A 14,451-nucleotide genomic window follows, 5' to 3' on the forward strand; every position below is an offset into this window, starting at 1 on the left:
CGTTTTGGAGCGAACCATCGAAAACGTCAGCGAGACAGTTCCGCGCATGCGCGATGGGCCAGGCGCCGGCTGCTCATCGTCGATTTGGTGTGTGTAGCGTCTCGAGACTGGCGGTTGCGAGGTGGACGTAGTTGATATGCTCACTAGCTGTAGTTAAATTACGGGTCATTGAATTGGTTTAAAACAGCGCGGTCCGTTTACAAACTACCCCGAATCGACGGACGTCTATCTTGGTTTGACTTTAAATGTCTAGAAGAAGACTGTCAAACTAAACTGCTGGGTTCCAGTGCAGCCAGCTAGCCGGCAGCTAATGCTGAGGGGTTTGCTATCTTACGTGTAACACAACGAATGATATTTTAGGCCGCGGCGAATTACACGGCATTGTGAAAACCTTTCGGACTTTCTGCTGTAAGGTTTATGATTTCAGGATGTAACAACCGGAATGTTCGCACGGGAACCATGTTAGTGCCCAGGTAAGTTAGTTGGCTAGAGTATTTAGCTAGTAGCAACTAGTTAATTAAATGCTAGCCTGCGTGCTGCTTTTTGTTGCAGTTTTTCGAGAGAGTTGGTTAGCTAACACTAACTGTCTCGGTCACACATTGCTGCATGTTGCAGGAATCATTTTTCTGTAACTTAAAACTGTTCATAGATTATTTCAAGCATGTTCCATTGTAGCTAGCTAGGTAATGTATATAACAATGCTCGAAATGTTGCTAGCTACAGCTGTAGCTATGTAGCTAGCTTCTGCTGGCAAATGTTAAGTGAACTGATGTTTCCAGAAACCCTGGCAGCTAATTTACTTACAAAGACAAATGTGGATTCCTAAATAAATGGATAAAGACAGCTGACTACCTGGATAGGTTAAATTCCCCTGAAGTGCAGCTGCCTATAATTGACCCGTCCTTCTGTAAAAGTGGTAAGGATAACAAGCTAAGGTCTTAGGAAGTGGGCACTATTAGATTTTCGCTGGTCACACCATAGTCACGTGTGGCGCATAATTAATTATTTACCAACACCAGTCTGTAGACGCTTCTCCGAGCGTGGAGGTTACAGTATTAGTAGTATAGCTACTTATAAGGTCACTAGATTCATGGGATGTCAGTAAAACGTTTGTTAACCACTACGTGGGGTTAGGTTACATTTCTAGATACATTTCAGTGATAGATTTCCTATAATGCTTAAAACATTTTGTATTTAGTTTTTGTGTCAGTGTCTGTCAGGGACGCGCTGACGCCGTCGGTGTTTATTAAGCCTGAAAGCACACAAGTTACGAGGACCCGGAGGAGCCACGGAAAATGATCGAACAGAAACGAAAACGGAGTTGTTATTAAAATGAACGTAGTTTTGCTTTGAGTTTACTGTTGTGTGTCTGCGGTCGTTCTCTTGGTGTACACGCTGAGCTAGGATAAGATTACTTAAGTGATGAGTGAATGCTGACAGTGTTTCAAGGCTGCAGCAGTGCATCGCAGTATCAAGCTTGGACAGACTTTGAGTCGTTGGGCATATGCTGAACTCAGTGCTCACTCAATGAGCTCAGCATAACCACCCACCTGCATGTAGTTTTCATTCAAAATGCAAGTTGCTGAAATAATGGTGCAATATCTTAACACAAGTACCAATCATAACAGAATACACAATATAGTAACTGAGGGAATTATTTTGTACTCTCCACCATGTACAAGCATTTTGAGAATTTTACTCTTGCAGTCTATTTTCAGTTTTGCTCAGAAAGTAGTTGTTCCTTTTTTTCATCAGTCGGTCGATGCTCGACCGCAGCTGTTTCAGTTTGAAAAGTTGACTGTTTTCCTTCTCTTTTCAACCACTGTGTGAATAACTTCCCTACAGAAACTGCACTCTTTAAAAGAATCGCAGTGACACTCGCATGTGACACCATCACCCGCAGCCACAGCGCCGTGTCCGAGTCTGCAGATTGAGTATCTTTCAAGCAGGTTTTGATTTGCTGATTATTATCAGGGACTCTGGTGGGGGGAGCGGTGGCCTTTGTTGTTGTTGAACCAACTTTTAACCTTTTTTTTTTTGAGAAGGTTAGTTTCTCCATTTCTTTCACCTAATGAGGTGCATTTCCATGGACACTCCTGCTTCCCTGAGAAATCTTCCCCCTAAATTCCATGGTAATGTGTTTCTCTCTAGTTTCTCTCCCCCGCCAGCTGTGAAGTATGTTTGTGGATCGCAACAGCGTTACAAAGATATCACTTCACCCACCTGCAGTTTCCATTTGCGAGGCAATTGGGAATTCGCATGCCCTAGGCCCTTAACTGAATAAATGGCTGAAATGTACCTGAAAATCCACACTCCTGTCTTTAACGAAAGGCCTGTCATGTAAGAGGAATGTCTCACTCTCTTTCCTTCTGTGTTCTCTCTTCCTTGTGTCTATCCGGAATGTTCTCGCCCAGCCTCTCGCTGCTGTGAGGTAGCTCCGCTGAGATGGCGTCCGGACCCAGGTCGTCGCCCATAGTCCAGCCCAGCACGGGTACTGGCGGCGCCAGGGAAGGATTATTCCGGAAACCTAGAGAGCCGGCGGGCTCCTCCAGACACTACCGGCCCTCCCGCTCTCTCCCTGACGTCTGTCCCAAAGAGCCCACTGGTAAGGGGTGGACACATGTCACTGTTTCTTTAGTAGAGGGATGGTTTAAGACTGCTAATGTGGCTAACTGTGTAACCTAACTCTTATGACCAGCATGGTGTCGTGCTACCTTGTGCTGTTGTTATGGATTCGGCTACACTTTCAGGCGAAGGACTTGTATGTGATAGGTTGCTGTGACTGACACGTTACCCTAATCCTAACTTGTACCAGTCACATCGTACAGACAAGCTAAACACAATGCTTGCAAATAATATATAATTTACCTGAATTCTGGTAGAGTCCATAATACTGCTATCTTGACATGACTAAAGTGCACTGTTAGCTATTGTTAGCATTGCTGCAATTACAGCCTCATTTATCCTGTTAAGTCCATCCATCTGCCGATTGGTTTGTGGCTTTATCATGCGCATCTTGCACTACATTTCCTACAATGCCACAGGAAATGCCCGGGGTCTGTGTGAGGGGCCATCGGTGGTGGCAGACCAGCATCGGTGGACGGTGTACTGCTCCAAGGTGAACCTGCCGGCAGCGTTGAATGACCCGCGGCTGGCAAAGCGCGAGTCTGACTTCTTCACAAAGACGTGGGGCGTGGACTTCACCGAGGGGGAGGTGCTGCCCGCTCCCAGTCTGGCCACCATCACGGCCGAGCACTTCAGCGCGTACCTGCAAGAGACTGCGCAGGTGACGGCAGTGTTTATGCTCGTGCACACACACGTAGCACTCGCTGTCATACATGCACACACAACAGTCACAAGGTTAATTATTCAGGAGCTGCGATTGCCAGAAGAGAGCGTGTGCGTGTGTGTGTGTGAGAGAGATGAGGTGTGTGTGTGTGTGTGTGTCTTCAGAAAGCTGAAAAGAGTGGAGACTACTTTACTGCCACACACACTTGTGGTGATCCTTCACTCACAGCACCCCAGCACTACAGACAGCGCCATATGATGCAGACAGTTAGAAATAAGAAAATACAGCAAAGAATATTATGAATAATACAAAGAGTATCGTTAAAAAATGATTGTCAGATATGAAGAAAAAATGGATGTCCAGAGATGAGCCTCATCTAATGTTAAGGAGGGGCCCACCTTATGACTCAGGAGTTGCAGGGGCATGAGATGGCACAGCAGGCATGGCTGGTCTCAAGTCAGCACTTTGCTCTCTGAAGCATTTAATGTGCACTTGGCCCCAGTGTCGGGTTACTGCTGGGTTTGACCGGCTGAGCTCCGTGGCTCCTTCGCCAGCGCTCTCGCCTGCCCATAAGCAGGCCTGCTCACGTCTGGCCTCTACCTGTTTTGTTCATTTGTTTTGCTTTGCAGAGGGAGAAAATCCACGAGAGATGTAAGAATGTGTGCCCCAGTAAAGACGACCTGTCCCTCCCCAGTATCACCAGCGACCACGGTACACTGCTGTCCTTTACACATGAACGCAGCCCAGCGGGCTTAGTGTTGCTGGTTGGGTCATCTGTGCATCTCTGCAGCTGGTCTGCTTAGAGGGTTTAGAGAGAAACCTGTTTAATCGAGTTAGCTCATATGAGTTCATATAAACTGAAATATAATCAAATAGAAAATGCAGTCAGTTTCAGGGTCAGTTTGATCAGCAAACGTAATGTGTATATTGTCGTTTTGATAAATCCGGCATTAGCACACCCAGTATGAGGGTGTGTGTGAGTGAGCGAATGCAAGTGTGTACGGGTGTTGGAGGTATTCAAAGTTTATTTATTTATTTATTTCCCCCCCCTCTTTGTCCTGCTAGACAAAGCCAAAGAGGAGCTTGAGCAGGTGCCCAAGGTAAGAACCAAGCTGTCTCTCCACCTGCAGCTCCATCTGTTCCTCCACCCGTCTACCTGTAGCCTCACCCCTCCTCCTCCACCTCCCCCCGTTGTGCCGCAGATCTTCATGAGGCCGGACTTTGTGCTAAATGACCCCGCCACCTTCAACGCCGTCCTGCCCTGGACGCACTTCAGTGTTGCCGGGGGGAAGAACAGCTGTGACGGTGCGTCGTCACGGTTACTGCAGGAGAAGGTGAGCCGCGTGACGATTACAGCTCTGGGAAATCCCTGCTTTGACTCTGGCATTCTTTCACTTTCTGTCTTGTTTGCTTTCTTCACATACTCTCTCTTTTGCTCTCTCAACCCTTCTCCACCCCCCTCCTGTCTGTCTGTCCCATCTGGAGGATAATTATATACAGTATCCCTCAGGTGGTGGTAATCTCTTGCATTGAGAAGTCTTGTTTTTCCTTCTCCAACAACAATTTGTAAAATTATTATTATTTTTTTTTTATTATTTTTTTTTCTTAGATTGGGAGGTCTTAAAAAATTTGGGTGTTTATTCTTTAATTCTACTGTGAAATTTTGTTGAGTGTGTGACTTTGTCAGGGCAGGAGATGGTGCTCTTCTGTCTCAACCTCCCTGCTCTCACACTGACCAGCCGGGACTTTTCTGTATCTGCTTGTGTCTTTAACCGGATTGTGGTGACTGAGGCTGTACTCATCCCTGCTGCAGATCTGAGACTGTGTAGAGAGATTCTGCTGTGTCATATTCTCTGTTTAGGGCCTGATAACGCCGTCTAAACTGCAGACCTTTTGGTGTCATTGTCCCAGTGTTCCAGACGGGCTTCTTTGCTTTGTCTGATAATTTTGCTTTGTCTGATTGGAATTTGGTCAGCAGTGCTGGGCAGAGGCTGCTGTGCGTTCTGTGTCGGTAGGTTAGTTGGTCTCAGGACCAGCTGGCAGACAGGACTGGGTTCAGGGCTGTATTGCATTTTGATTACTGGACTTTAGGTGCAGCCAAAAGTTTAGATATCTTTTATTAATGCCTAAAATCAACGGAAATCAGAACAAATTCTGCCCTGTATGTATTAGTGTTTCTTTTAGTACATTCCTGCAGAATTCTTCATGCACTCTATGGGATTCTTGTCTCAGCTAGTGTAGCTAGTGTTTAATGCGTGGACCCTGTACCTCAGTCCAGTAACATAATCAGCTCTATCAACATTTGTACCAGTTTTGATCGGGACGTTTATTTTGTAGATTCTCCTGATTGCGTAAAAAGCTGTCCATGCTCTTTGTGTTAGTACGTTCACTCCCACAAGTTTCCTGATTTTCAGCGCGAGGTAATCCTAATGTAATGAGTGCTGTAGGGCGGTGTCTCCTAGAGTGGAAAGGTGCTGTTCTCCTGACACCTGGCTTTTATCTGGAAGGTTACAACCCCGTTTTTGTCCAGATTGATGGTCGGGGCCGAGTTCTGACAGAACCAGAGCAGTTCCAACAGGTCCGGCTGCTGCTGTAGTCCTTGATCAGAGGGGGACGGTAGCAGCAGGTCATCAGCGTAGAGCAGAAAGGTCACTTCAGTGTGATTTATGGGGATTGGTCCAGTAACGCTGACCTGTTCCTAGTAATGCTGCTCGAGCAGGGCGGGACTCCTGCTACAGCCCTGTCTCACCCTCAGTGACGTATTCTGCTCTTTTGATGCCAAGTTTCATTCTGCATTTATTATTCAAATGTTTAGATTTGCTGTCATTCTTTACCTCCTGCACCACTCTCCCACCTTATCTCACTCATTCACTCCATCTCTCCCCCCCCATTCCCACAGTTGAGTCACTACCTGGACGTGGTGGAGGTGAGCATCGCTCGCCAGATCTCGTTGCGCTCCGAGGCCTTCTTCCACGCCATGTCGTCTCAGCACGAGCTGCAGGACCGGCTGCGGGAGACGGCCGGCGCCGTGGCCGAGCTGCGCGCGCGCACCGCCGCCGTGGGCCGCGTGATGTGCCGTGGCCCTCTCCGGGTGCTGCGGGACGCTGTCGCCCGCGGCAATTGTGTGCGTCTGCACGACAAGCTGAAGCTGATGGCGGCCGTGCAGCAGACCCAACCCACCGTGCAGCTGCTGCTCTCCAGCTCGGAGTTCGTGGGAGCGCTGGAACTCATCAACACTACCAAGGAGGTGCTGCAGCAGGAGCTGCAGGGAATACACAGCTTTAGGTACACACACACACACACACACACACACACACACACACATATATATATATATAATATGCTGCATCTTGTAGTGCGTTCTCTTTCTCTTTCTCAGACATTTGGGCTCCCAGCTCTGTGAGATGGAGAAGCTGATTGACAAGATGATGGTGGCGGACTTCACCACCTACTCCAGAAGTGACCTGAACCGTTCCTTCGAGGAGGACAACCAAGTGCTAGAAAAGGTATCCGCACCCCCCAAAAAAGCCTCGTCACTTTGAGAGTTTTCTCCTGAGTTTTTACATATAACATGGCATAGCACTGTCACGATATAACCGTATTATGGTAGTATATTTGTGTCCATGTAGTGTAGCCCTAATCCCATTCCCACCTCACAGGTGTCAGAATCCCCAGTAAGAACTCAGCAGCAGAGCTGTCAGATAACCAGCAGGCGGTTTCCCCCTTCGCCTAAAGCAGTCTTACCAAAGCAGCGGGTTTGTTTCTGAGGCAGGATCTAGGTCAGTGTGGTGTGTGCCGCTGCTCCAGGGCTCGTGACTCTGTGGGTGTGTGTGTGGTGTAGGTTCCAAGCCACAGACCAGCAAAAGGGAAGGTGGGTGTGCTGCCCACTGCCCGTGAATGAAGCGCACTGATCCCCAATCAGTGCCAGCGTGAATCTGTTCCGTGCCGTACACTTCCCTGCGAACGAAGTGTACTGATGCGAAATAAGCGCTGGTGCTAATTGGACGTGCCCCCCAATCGCCTGACGCGCTGGCAGTGCTGCCAAACATAATACATTAGGTAGAGGAGTGGATTGATTGTGTGTGTGTGTGTGTGTGTGTGTGTGTGTGTGTGTGTGTGTGTGTGTGTGTGTGTTAATATCAGGACCGGCTGCAGTCTCTTGTGTTTGGCCTGCTCCGTCAGAGGAAGCTGGATTTCCTGGACATCTACAGTGAGGAGATGATGCAGGCAGCCAAGGGCATCGTCAGACAGGTACGAGCCAGGCTCGCATCACCCGGCCTGGGCACAGGGCTCCATGCACCCCACCCCTGGGGACAGATACCACACATCACAGAGGAGCCTACTTTCTGTCTGGACGGACAGGAAGCATGTTGGAGTGTTTCGGAAATGAAGCCGTTTTGCACATATTATGCCCAGTAGTTTTCTTCAGCCTGTCTGACTAAACCATTTGATCTCTTTTTTTCCCAGCGTGTGTTACAGTTAGTGTCTCAGATCGAGGAGATTGACACGGACACTGTGGTGAAGTAAGTTGCTTCATTACAGCTTCTAAGTCTGGAGATCAGTTCAGACAGTTTTAATTCACTCCTATTTGTTTCTTGGACAATGTCTGTATATCTGTGTTTCTTATGTGTGTGTACCTACATAGGCTGCAGGATCAGATGAGGCTGATGTCGTTTACTCAGTGGTTTGAGCTGCTGGAGTGTGTGTTTGAGCACTTCATCCTCTTCCTCACCAGGATCAAGGTACCCAAGGCTTTCACATGAATGTGAACCCTTTAACTACCTGAATCACTACCTGAAATTTATCATGGTGTGTGTGTGTGTGTGTGTGTGTGTGTGTGTGTGTGTGTGTGTGTGTGTGTGTGTAGGCCACCCTCAACGTGATCCGTAATGTCGTTCTGGAAGTCCTCGACAGCAGCCAGAGGAACCGGCTGACCACCACACCCGCTGATGCCGACTGCGTGGAGGACGAAGACGAGGATGAAGAGGAGTCTGGCGAGCCTGCCCTTCAGCCCGGGGAAGCGGAGCTCGCCTACCTCACACACGAGGGGTTCTTCATTAGCGACGCCCTTAACCACGCGGAGCGCCGTAGCGGCACACCTGCGGGGACACAGGGCAAGGCACAGATACAAACGCAGGCGGAAGCTTCTGGAAGCGACTCAGCCTCGGGGACCACAGAGTCGTCATCCAGCAGGGAACGCACCACCAACACTACCTCCTCCCTGCCTCCAGGGGGCACTGCCTCTCTGTGAGTGCCTCCAGCTTTGTGTATTTATGTAGGGTAATGTGTCTGAAGAACATCTACTAGAACTCTTACTGTCTTTATACAAATTCTCTTTTTAATGTGTTTGCTGTTTTTCTCTCTCTCATTCTCTCTAGTGAGGATCTGATGCCGTCTGATCTCGAGTTGGGCCGAGTGGCCAACAACATCCAGGAGCTGCTCCACTCTGCATCGGACATCAGCCACGACCGCTGTGTCAAAGTCCTGCTGGCTAAAGCCAAAGTACTCTCTCTCTCACACACACACACACTCACACACACTTTCTGACACTCATCTTGCAAAGCAAAGAAATGTTGTTGTCTTAATCAGTGATTACTAATCCAGACCTCACACGTGTCCAGCCGCACTGCGTCCATGTTCTAGTGGTTGACTCCCCCTCCCCATCCGTGTGCAGGATGGCTCTTTGGAGCGCCTGAGCTCAGCTGAGTTTGTGTGTGTGAGTCGGGCGGTGGAGCGCTTTGCCAAGGACACAGAGGCTCTGTGCTACAGGCGCAGTGTCAGCCTGCGGGGGGCGCTGCAAAGCCAGGCCAACCGCTTCGTCCACCGCTTCCATGAGGAGCGCAAGACCAAGCTCAGGTACATGTGCACACAGAGACACGCAAACACACACAGACTAGCAAAGACAGGCAGCCAGAACACTCATGTACTGAGTGAGAGTCTGCATCACTCTTCTTCATGGGGTGACCGTCTCTGTCACAGAGGTGTCACACAGTCTCCATTACTGGATATGTTTATGCATATGTGTGTGGGTGTAGTCTCCTATTGGACACAGAGAGATGGAAGCAGGCTGAGGTTCCAGCTGAGTTCCAGCACCTGGTCGACACTATTGCCAGTGGACACATCACACTGCCAGAACGCAAACATACAGGTACACACACACACACACACTCACAGAGCGCCAGAGCAATCCTGATGAATCTGGGAACACTTTTTCCCCCTCCTCATCTCAAACTGAACGTGGTTTTCATTAGCCCAGTATAAGTGTCCTCCCAGATGGACGTTGGCAGGCTGATGGAGCTTTTAGCTGACCACCTGCTGGCTTGTGTCCAGGTCCCGACGACAAGAAGCCTAACGAATTCCTGCTGGTGGACGGGCAGAAATACGCCGTTGTTGGGTGAGTTCTCATTAGAGATGGCACGATACCAATACTGAACTTTGAGTATCAGCTGATACCAATAGTGATCCGATATCTTTTTAAACTATTAGGTTGTGAAATTATTTTTAATTAGTAAAAGTACTTTTAGGTACTTTTTGCTCAAACACCCGACTACCAACAGTACCAACACAAACAGCCATTAGCGGGACTTATGCAAACCACTTTTTAATTCAACCAAAAAAAACCTAAACACATATCGCAGTACAAATGTTATCAAAATTAGATTTCTTTTCAAATAAAAGAACTGTTGATTTTGTGATTTGTGTTGATTTGCAAAATACTATACATCAATGTCAACAGAAATATTTTTGTTTGTAAACAATCATTTATGGCTAAAAACAACAATAGAAAATGAATTAAATGGACCTGTATAACTTTATAAAATGTACATAAATACTTTCCTCCAGTATAGAATATACACTATGTGAAGGTCTCTGAGCATTAGCAGATATAAAAGTACAGTAAGTGCATGGTAAAGACCACAGGCTCCACCTGTAATCAGAGCTACATGGGTCACTTTCTGCACAGCACTCTTTGCGTTCCCGCCATCATACGGGGCAAATGCGTCTTTAGAGAAATAAGCGCTTCAGCCTCCTGGGCTGTGAGCCTGCTCCCTCTGTCATCATCTGTGTTAGAGGCTGCGCCAACACACCCCTCACTCTCCGCACGCTCTCTGACTAGGGGATAGTTGGGTTGCTAAAGGAACATCTGCACTTGAAGTGCACATGCTGGTGTCTCAGGTCCAGTTGCTGCTGGAATTTCCTCCGGGGTTGCGTCAGACACTACTCTTAGCAGTCGTCCCAAAAGTTGGAATTCCGCTTTCCATTTGACTTGCTTCATGCCAAAGCAAGACGTGTCTGTGTGTTTGGCTTTGTTTGTTTTTGTGGCCCAGCCCTGACTTTTGACCTTTGACACCACCACCACCCCCTTCCCTGTATCAGGACCGTGCTGCTGCTGATCCGGATCTTTCTGGAATACTGCCAGTGCGTGAACGACATCCCATCCATCACAACCGACATGCTCACGCGTCTCTCAGACCTGCTCAAGGTTTGTAGTGGTGGGGCTGTGTGTAGGTGTGGCCGTCCTGTGCACATTGTTATTGTACTGCAGAGAGTGTTAAACTCTGTTTAGTTCAGTTCTGCTACTGGTGGTTCGTTATGATGTCATGTGATCTGACGTTTTGTTTCTGTGGTAACAGCACTTCAATTCCCGGAGCTGTCAACTAGTGTTAGGGGCCGGAGCTCTGCAGGTGGTGGGACTTAAGACCATCACTACCAAGAACCTGGGTAACACACACCAGCCCCTACACACACATCATTACCACCAAGAACCTGGGTAGCGTGCACACAGACAAACACACACACCAGCAAAAAGTGAATGTCTACAAGGATAAATTAGTTATACTGATATAATGGTGTTTAGCAGTGTACCAAAAACTGCAGATTACTGGGATGTAGGAGCTGTTCTCATGTTAAACATCAGAGTTAAAATCAAGCTAATGTCCTGAGACACAATCTGAAATGTCCATTAAACTAATGTGCCTCCCTCCGGAACGTTCTTTACTCTGTTGTTCAGCCAAAGTGCAGCGGTCCCCCTCTCTGACCAGTCTGCTCCCCAAATCAAGAGACCAGAGTCTGTTCTAGTCAGAGAAGCTCTGGTTTATTAACAGCAGAGGGAAGGCATTAGTATGGTATTCTACGCCATTTAGTACTCGAGGTCAGAAAGCAGAGTGCTGAATCCTCAGATTAGGGGGCATGGACAGTCTATGCCTGAAACCAACACGATCTTCATTCTAGATTAACAGGGCGGTTTTATTTTAACAATAAGAATTTTCTCACACCTCCTCTCTCTCTCCCTCTCTCAGCTCTGGTGTCACGCTGTCTACAGTTGGTGGTGCACTACATCCCTATAATGCGAGCTCACTTTGAGACCAAACTCCAGCCCAAACAGTACAGCATCCTGCGCCACTTCGACCACATCACCAAGGTAATACACACACAGATAACACACATGTGCATGGGCTTCCATAATGCCTGCTTTCCATTGTGATGCGTCATTGTGTGTGTGTGTGTGTGTGTGTGTGTGTGTGTGTGTGTAGGATTATAATGACCACATTGCAGAGATCTCCGCTAAGCTGGTGGCAATCATGGATGGTCTGTTTGAGAGAGTGCTGTCCAAGGTGAGCTTTCTCTTCACTGGGACTGACCATTCCTGATCAGCTCTTTGGTACATGATTAAATATTTGTTATGCAATTAATATAATGCACAAATTCATCAGTTTACAGTTCTTTTGGTATGACATTATTATTTTCACCTTAAATGTATTTTGTTGTTGTTTTTGTGGTAAATGTTTTTTTTAATGATTAGAAATTTTATCCTGTGGTAGTTTTGTGTGTGTAATATGCAGTATGACAGCACTTTTGTAAGTCCCTCTGCATAAGTGCATCTAATGTCATAAATGTAGTGTGATTTTATATATTTATAAAATACATGTGCTGTCTTGCCTGTTTCCTGTGCAGTAGATGTATATAGTGTGGTTATACACTGTGTGTGTGTGTTGTCTCTGTTTCATAGTGTGGTTATACACTGTGTGTGTTGTCTCTTTTCCTGTGCAGTATGAGGTGAAGGCCCCCATGCCCTCGCTGTGTTTCCGCAACGTGTGCAAACAGATGAACAAAATGCATGAGGCTATCTGCGACCTTCTTCCTGAGGAACAGACACAGGTGACACACACACACACACACACACACACACACACACACAGAGACAGTGATCCACACAGTTGCAACATGGATGTGTGTGTGTGTGTAGATGCTGTTTCTGAGGATCAACGCAAGCTTTAAGCTGCACCTGAAGAGGCAGCTGGCTCGTCTGGGGGTGGTGAATGACGGTGGCCCACAGCATGGGTGAGTCATTTCATCTTCCTGTAGCACTCAGGCTAACATACACATGACCAGTCAACCATAATTGCATGCACCTCTCTCTCTCCTTCCTTCAGCCTGGTGGTGGTGGACGTTGCCTTCTACACAGAGAATGTCCAGGCATTGCGCTCATTGGAGCATTTAGACTTGAACATGCCAGAGATCTGGGAGCAGAAGAGGTGATAACGAACAGCGATGTGCAGCCAATTGGGCCTTTCTTGCAACGTGCCCCACCCTCTTCCTTCCCTCCTTCAGTGGAGGAAATGAGGTCGCTGGCCATATAGGAAGAGGGACACAAACACCCTCAGAAAATGAACAAACAAAACTTTTCAAATCTGTTTAAAAAAAACAACAACAAAAAAACCCGAAAAACTTCTTACCTCCTCCTCCAGAACCTCGCCCACTCTCCGGCAATCTCCTGCCTAACGGAGAGCACACCTCCCTGTGTTGGCGAGAGCAGCAAGACCCCCATGGCTGAGCTGGAGCCTGTCTCCTTTAGTGGCAGCAAAGAACTTGTATAGAAGAGCCCAGCAGGGGGTGCCCTCTCTGGGGTGGCTGAGTCAGGATAAGCTAGTGCTGTGATCATAACTGGGTTCCTCTCTGGTGGAGACTCTAGGTTTCAGGTTGGCCTGGAGCAGAGTCCCTCCTTATGGGCTCAGAACCCGGCACAACTGCTCTGGTGTGCAGTTCTGTCAGATGATGATGATGATGATTGTCATCATAATTTATTCTTTGTCTCATTTAATAATGTTGGTTTTTGTTTGTTTTATATATATATATATATATAATATAAAAATATAAATAAATGAGAGCTTCCGGGGCTGCACCAAGTTGTACTGTTACAAGATTTAATGTAAGACTGGATAAATTATTTTCTTTACCAAGTGTTCTTTTTTTTTTTTTCTTAATTATCTTCAAAAATGTGCCCACTGATGAAGTGCGCCTGTAATCTGTATTGGGAAAGTGCAGATCAAGTTGTATTTTGTCCTTGTCAACCTGTTGAATGTGTGACTGGATCGAACTGGGCTCAGCAGCTCCATATCAGGTAGTCATGCAGCTAGTCACCTTTACTTATATTGTGAGTTACTCAGTATAAGCTCATAAGCGTCCTTGGTCTAGGGGGCCAAACTGTCCTGAGCATTCAAAACACTAAATGAAAAACATAAAAGTAAACATCTCGGCCATAAAATGCAATGGATATAAATTATAGGAATATGTGGGATCTTTCTTGTTGGGATTTATGATGTTTTGGTTGGTTTTTTTGTTTGTTTGTTTTTTTTAAAGCAAATTTCCAAAGATGTAAATGATTTCGTATGAAACTGGTATTGTCCTTCATCTATCAGAATGAAAGAAATTGTTGTTTTTTCCACCTGTTCACTACAAGTCTTGGCATTAAGGAAAACAGTAACATTACGACCGTTATATTACTGTGCGAGGCCAGGTAGGGTCTGTCAACGATCACCTGCCTTTTCCTGCTGTTCAAAAGTGCCTCCTATTGATTTAATAAGACTACTTGTGATGTAAAGACTGAGCGTGTTTGCGCGATTGATGCTTGACAGACAGACTTTAAATGTGAGGACTGCAAAGTGATTTGAAATAAAGCCACATTTGAAAAGTAAACTTTTTTGTGCCGTGTAAACATTGGTTTTCTTAAAATGTAGTAGCAATACAATAGCTAGCTATTGTAATTATTATTTACAGTAATGTTTAATAGATATAAATAGAAAAACATGAGCAGTCTATAATTTTTCTCCACCTTTTCTATTATTTCTCATGTATATTCCCTAGCCTCTTATGTATATGCA

At 46.7% G+C, this 14,451-nt stretch overlaps 1 protein-coding gene across 3 annotated transcripts; it reads left to right on the forward strand.

Annotated features, from left to right (window-relative positions):
• The first annotated feature begins 69 nt into the window (after window positions 1–69).
• On the forward strand, window positions 70–14,266 carry vps54 (VPS54 subunit of GARP complex). 3 transcript variants are annotated; one of them, XM_035534668.2, is made up of 23 exons: window positions 75–473; window positions 2,415–2,605; window positions 3,045–3,286; window positions 3,919–4,000; window positions 4,355–4,389; window positions 4,492–4,623; window positions 6,189–6,574; window positions 6,669–6,795; window positions 7,433–7,540; window positions 7,757–7,812; window positions 7,935–8,031; window positions 8,157–8,536; window positions 8,668–8,791; window positions 8,964–9,145; window positions 9,325–9,437; window positions 9,620–9,683; window positions 10,667–10,772; window positions 10,924–11,011; window positions 11,590–11,711; window positions 11,824–11,904; window positions 12,341–12,448; window positions 12,537–12,631; window positions 12,724–14,266. In XM_035534668.2, the coding sequence occupies exons 2-23, from the start codon at window positions 2,446–2,448 to the stop codon at window positions 12,827–12,829; spliced, it is 2,994 nt and encodes a 997-aa protein (XP_035390561.1). In that variant the 5' UTR covers window positions 75–473; window positions 2,415–2,445; the 3' UTR covers window positions 12,830–14,266. The 3 variants fall into 3 exon arrangements, 2 of the variants coding, with proteins under 2 accessions (XP_035390561.1, XP_035390562.1); XM_035534669.2 differs by lacking the exon at window positions 75–473 and adding an exon at window positions 2,000–2,132; XR_014118345.1 differs by lacking the exons at window positions 12,341–12,448; window positions 12,537–12,631; window positions 12,724–14,266 and having other exon boundaries at window positions 70–473; window positions 10,924–11,060.
• Window positions 14,267–14,451: the final 185 nt, after the last annotated feature.

This window comes from Electrophorus electricus, chromosome 18, assembly GCF_041902795.1.
Source record: "Electrophorus electricus isolate QZ-2024a chromosome 18, ASM4190279v1, whole genome shotgun sequence".
Classification (NCBI taxonomy): Eukaryota; Metazoa; Chordata; class Actinopteri; order Gymnotiformes; family Gymnotidae; genus Electrophorus; species Electrophorus electricus.